The sequence below is a fragment of the Triticum dicoccoides genome, chromosome 5B (assembly GCF_002162155.2).
Source record: "Triticum dicoccoides isolate Atlit2015 ecotype Zavitan chromosome 5B, WEW_v2.0, whole genome shotgun sequence".
In the NCBI taxonomy this organism is placed as follows: domain Eukaryota; kingdom Viridiplantae; phylum Streptophyta; class Magnoliopsida; order Poales; family Poaceae; genus Triticum; species Triticum dicoccoides.
Window position 1 is genome coordinate 285949190 of NC_041389.1, and position 5173 is coordinate 285954362.

Consider the following 5173-nt stretch of genomic DNA (forward strand, 5'->3'; position numbering starts at 1 on the left):
TAAAAGTTTGGTTGATAAGTGAGAACAAAAAATGAAAATACATATGACTTATTATATTTGGTTATGTATAGTTGTAACAATATTTATTTAACACAAGTCGTATAACTAATCAATGGGAAACATGTTTCCATGCATGCTTGAATGTTGTGGTGTGTCCTTTTCCATGCATGATTGCATGTTGAAGCGTGCCTTATCCTATTTATAGTTGTATGGTGAGGTGAAATGCTTGCATGTTGAGATAATAAATAAACAAACATACCGAACAAGGTTCTGTAGTTGCCTTTTTTGTGTGCTTTTTTCTTCTGAAAAATGTGGGAAACCTTCGGCAACTACATCACACCGTATGCTTGATGAGGGATTGAGGGATGGGGATGAGAATTTCTAAAACTTGACGATGCCCATGTGTTACTGCGTGAACTGGTTGATAAAAATTCCGATTAATAACATGAATATAAAAAATAAAAACACATATGACTTATTATAATTGATTATATATACTTGTAACAATATTTTACATAAGTAGTATAACTGAACGGGAACCATATTTTCCGTACATGCTTTAATTTTGTGGTGGGTATTTTCTTATTCATGGTTGCATGGTGATCCTATTCATAGTTCTATGGTGAGGTGACATGTTTGCATGTTGAGATAAATAAGTTGGTCGGGATGACTATCTTAAGCTGACCATAGTGGCAGTAACTTAATTAGCTACTTCCTCTGGTGCATAGGACATGCGCGTACTTGTAGGTCGTCCATTTGACTAACTGAAAATGTGTTATATGTCATCAAAAGCATATCGTTGGGTACATATGCAAATGTAGTTTACAATATTTTTTGTTACATATAATACATATTTACCTAGTTAAATAGATTGCCTAGAACTACATGCATGTCCTATACACTAGGATGAAGGGAGTAGTAACATAACACACTTCAAGATAAGTTTGCTTATGTTCATCTCGTTAATGAGGAGAGAGGTATTTCTGGTAACATAATATGTTACTATAATATAATGCATTTCAAGGGAAAATGAGTCTTCATTCAAATAGACGAAAGCTCTGCATGATACTACACATCCGTCTCCGGCACGTTCTCGTATGGGTCCACGCATTGGAGGCGGAGAAAAAGGACAGGAATTGGGTGGAGAGCGGCGGGATGAAAGAGGAGAGTGAGTGATTTTACCGCGAAAACAGTGTGGCCAGCTACAAAAGCGCGGCTCCGCCTTAGTTTTGGATGGGTCTGGGGTGTCGAAATCCGACGTGGCTGGTGTATGGACTCCCTCAAAGCCCTGGTTTGCTTCCTGTTTGCGGGAAAATGACGGTTTGAACTGCTCCACGAATTGATTGGGTCACCGTTGAATGGCTTGCGGGGTCTGAACAGTTGCGTTAGGACAGATACAGGCCGTTTGAGGGTCGTCTTGAAGATGTCCCAAAGTTAGTTCCCACTATTACCAGCCCTAGGTATTAGGTATATAGGATGTCACAGGTACCCTGGTCCCTGGGTGTTGCTGATCTTATCGGCAGCCTCAACTGTTAGTGCTAAATATGGTTAGTTTAGGCCCAATCATACTGTGTGTTAGGCGCATAATTTAGGACATACACAAATAGCATATTTCTTGTTGTCTTATTGATTGTACTACTCCCCCGGATCAAGGTCCATGCCACTCCCTTTCCATCACCACATGCAAGTTCCTTCAGAAAGGTAGGGCCAAAACAAATATATAGTTGACTATTCCCGGCCGGTTGGATTATGTACGCTCAGGCTCTACAATTGGTTGTCGTGCATCTTGTCACTGCATGTGCCGCAGGCAGCGTCGACCAGGCACACGAATCTATACATCATACATCTGCTACAAATTAATTAAGTCGTCCGGATCAAATATCATTATCCACGGCTATATACGACAAGGTTGTGGCGGCCAGTCGGGCCCACTTGGAAAGAAATGATAGCTTAGCTAGGGTGGTTAGTTTGAGGCGGGAACACGCCATGGTGATGAGAAAAAAAACCAGAAGGTAAAAGTTTCTGCCACTAATTGTGATGTTTTCTCCAATGTGATTTATGAAAACTTGCTCCATAAACTGTAGATAACCGAGTTCCGCTGGTTTTGGTGGGTGTGCATCGTACTATGCAGGCACTGGATAAATACGTTTGTGGTCAATAAACCTTTTATTGTCAGAAAAGATTCGCTGAAATGATGTCTTTTTAATTTTCGTTCACAATTATCTAAGTATGTTTTTTCAATAATAAATACGTAACATTTGCTAGACTTTATCAGGTGTATTACATGCTTCTTTGTCTGCTCTCTTTTTCATTATTGAACTTGACCACAAGCTTTATAACTGCAATTTCATAAATGGTGACCGTAGCTCCTTTAATGCAAAAATATCTAGAACTTTGAATTATTAGGTCGTTACGCATTCATATTTTATGATTGTGCTCGCAGGGCTAGCTAGCTACCCCACCCAATATTTCGCCAAAAAAAAAAAACTGTCCCACCCAATGCACGCCAGGTGAAAAAGAACCTACATGGCAAAAAGATGAATTTCCACACTTACATACTATAGTACTATAGCCCCTGCTTGGAACACGCGAATTCTTTTGCGAAAGGGGGAGGGGGGCAGGTATCCCATGGTGCTATCCACGGTGTTTGCTCCTTCATATAGTACTATTCTATACCGACTTATTGCTAGTCCTGGCGTAGTCAATGTACTTAGATTTGGTCTTTGATGTGGTTCGTGGAAAATGGTGGCAAAAGAAGGTGGCCACTGAGCTTGGGCTCGCAGTTTAATCCGTTGATCGATCAATCGGAAGGAGGAAAGAAGGAACATGTAAACGTGTTAATTACAGTACACTACAGAAATAAGTACACTATGAAATGCGCGCTATTCCAATTAGTCCACACACGCTTGCAGACTGAGCTCATATATGGATGAAAACGACTTACATTTGGCACGACCGAGGGCGCCGATGGGACTTTACCATTTTACCCCGACCTGGAGCATGGCCACATATGATGGTGACGAGATTGTGGTGACATGAGATTGCCTCTGCCAGCCTGACGCCACTAACGTGCGTGCATGAGGCGCATATAATTAACTCTTGAGCACGATGGATTACTGGCCAGATACTTGCTTAATTTGTTCACAGGGTAACTGGTGAACACAAACGACATTAACCATGCACTCATAGAGATCAAATCAAAACCGTGCTGCCGATGTACCCGATGTGTATGTGTCAGTCGTTTTGTCCAGTTGCCATCTGAATTATCGCATGTGCTCGATGTCGATCCATCCCCTGACCCCTCTTGCCTACGTCGCATGCAGCTGATTTTATAACTTATAAGGAGCAATTTTATGTGCAAGTGGCAGGCCCCATTAGTTTACGCGGTTACATAGGGGTTCTATATATACTAAACCGTGGACGCACAGTTAGATGCTTAATCTGACTCTGAGATCGAGGCGAGGAAAGTTAGTTGAGAACTTGAGAGAGATGAAGCACATCAAGAAAAGCAGCAGCTCCTCCAGGCTTGTCTGCGATGACAACCGTTCGGCGGCGGCGTTGAAGGAGATGGCCAGGGAGCAATCCCTGGTGACGCAGCTGCGCGCTGTCGTGCTGCCGGCGATCCAGCTAGCCGGCGGCGAGCGCGCCGAGGTCGTCGCCCAGATGTTCGAGAGCATACTGGACTGCTCGGCCAAGGCCATAGCCGCGCTGAAGCTTCTTCGGCTCGATCATTCTCAAGTTGATGATGCAGTGCTGACGGCGATGGTGGACGACAAGACGAGAGTCAGGAAGATCGTCACAGGTGACGGAGAGAAGGACGGCGACGATAATGCCAAGCCCCTTCGCCGTCAGCGCAAGAGAAGGTGAGGAGCACTGCATATTTGAGTATGTTGAATAATCGAGAAAAAAACAGCTAATGGTTTTAATGCTTTGAGCAGGAGATTAGCCGATGACTCCGTGGCGCTTGAAACGCCTGTTCCTCACTACGATGGCCACCAATGGAGGAAGTATGGCCAGAAGATCATCAACCACACAAAGCACCCTAGGTACATAAGAGGATACACATAATTTCTGTTGCGTATTACATGAGAGATTACAAATCGAAATGCAAAAAGAATACCTTCGTGGTACAGGAACTCACTGGTATGGTTTGGGTTAAGCAGGAGTTACTACAAATGCACCTACAAGCAAGAACAGGACTGTAGAGCAACGAAGACGGTGCAACAGCAGCAACAAGACGCCGGCGTCGACGATGACCCCGCCATGTACACCGTCGTCTACTACGGTCAACACACCTGCAAGCCCGGCCAGACCGATGCTGCCGTCGTCGAGACGGCAAGCACCGGTAGGTGCGGTGAAGGCGGGGGAGAGGAGCTTGCACGGAGCAACAGCCAGTGTAGCAATATCTCAGTGACTTGCTCTTCGATTATCGTTGACCACCACCAGACGGCGACGGCGTCCCTCGAGAGCAGTTGCAACCTGCTGGACATGGCGGGAGACTTGGCTACTGCAGAGGTGAACCAGTATGATCAGCTGTTTGACGTGGCTTCGTTTTCGCCGTTGGATTTGGGGACGGCTTGGGCGATAGATGTAAGCGGGCATGGGCTCCAAAAGTTTGGAGGCTGGTAAGAATACTATTCGGGTCACGTCGATGGATGAGTTAAAAAAATGTTATGTAAGCATATTTTTTTATCACAACAAGTCTCTCTTCGTTCATAAATATAAGATGTTTGGAATCTATTATATCACTAAGCTCCCTAGGGGTAAAAGGGCTCATAATCAATTGAGGTGTTAAATTGAAATTGGGTCACCCAATTTTGGCCAAGTTAACAATTTCTCAAAGATCTCACTCAATTCTTTACACTATGCTTCCTAATTTTTAAGTCCACACAATTAATTGAGGTATTCGGTTTAGAACTTGATCACCTGATTTTGATCGGGTCAATAATTTCTCATGGAGCCCTCCCATTTAATTATTTCAATTCACCATATTTCTTGATTTTGAAGCTCTTTTATTCGATTGAGATATTCAATTTTGAATTTGGTTTACTATTTTGATCGCGTCAACGATTTTTCAAATCAATCAACACCAACCGATCTAGAAAAACATATCAACCCCGTGCACCCTCTTACCATCTAGAAAAAAGAAGCTTCGCTATGTGATGATACTATA

The 5173-nt window shown here is 43.5% G+C and overlaps 1 protein-coding gene across 1 annotated transcript; it reads left to right on the forward strand.

Annotated features, from left to right (window-relative positions):
* Window positions 1–3503: 3503 nt before the first annotated feature.
* On the forward strand, window positions 3504–4629 carry LOC119305414 (disease resistance protein RRS1-like). Its single transcript, XM_037581931.1, has 3 exons — window positions 3504–3863; window positions 3939–4046; window positions 4164–4629. The coding sequence occupies exons 1-3, from the start codon at window positions 3568–3570 to the stop codon at window positions 4627–4629; spliced, it is 870 nt and encodes a 289-aa protein (XP_037437828.1). The 5' UTR covers window positions 3504–3567.
* The last annotated feature ends 544 nt before the right edge of the window (window positions 4630–5173 follow it).

Coding starts and splice junctions, on each gene's coding strand:
- LOC119305414 (XM_037581931.1), top strand. CDS start 3,568: ATGGCCAGGGAGCAATCCCTGGTGACGCAGCTGCGCGCTGTCGTGCTG. Junction 3,864..3,938: donor CGCCGTCAGCGCAAGAGAAG/GTGAGGAGCACT, acceptor TGCTTTGAGCAG/GAGATTAGCCGATGACTCCG. Junction 4,047..4,163: donor AACCACACAAAGCACCCTAG/GTACATAAGAGG, acceptor TGGGTTAAGCAG/GAGTTACTACAAATGCACCT.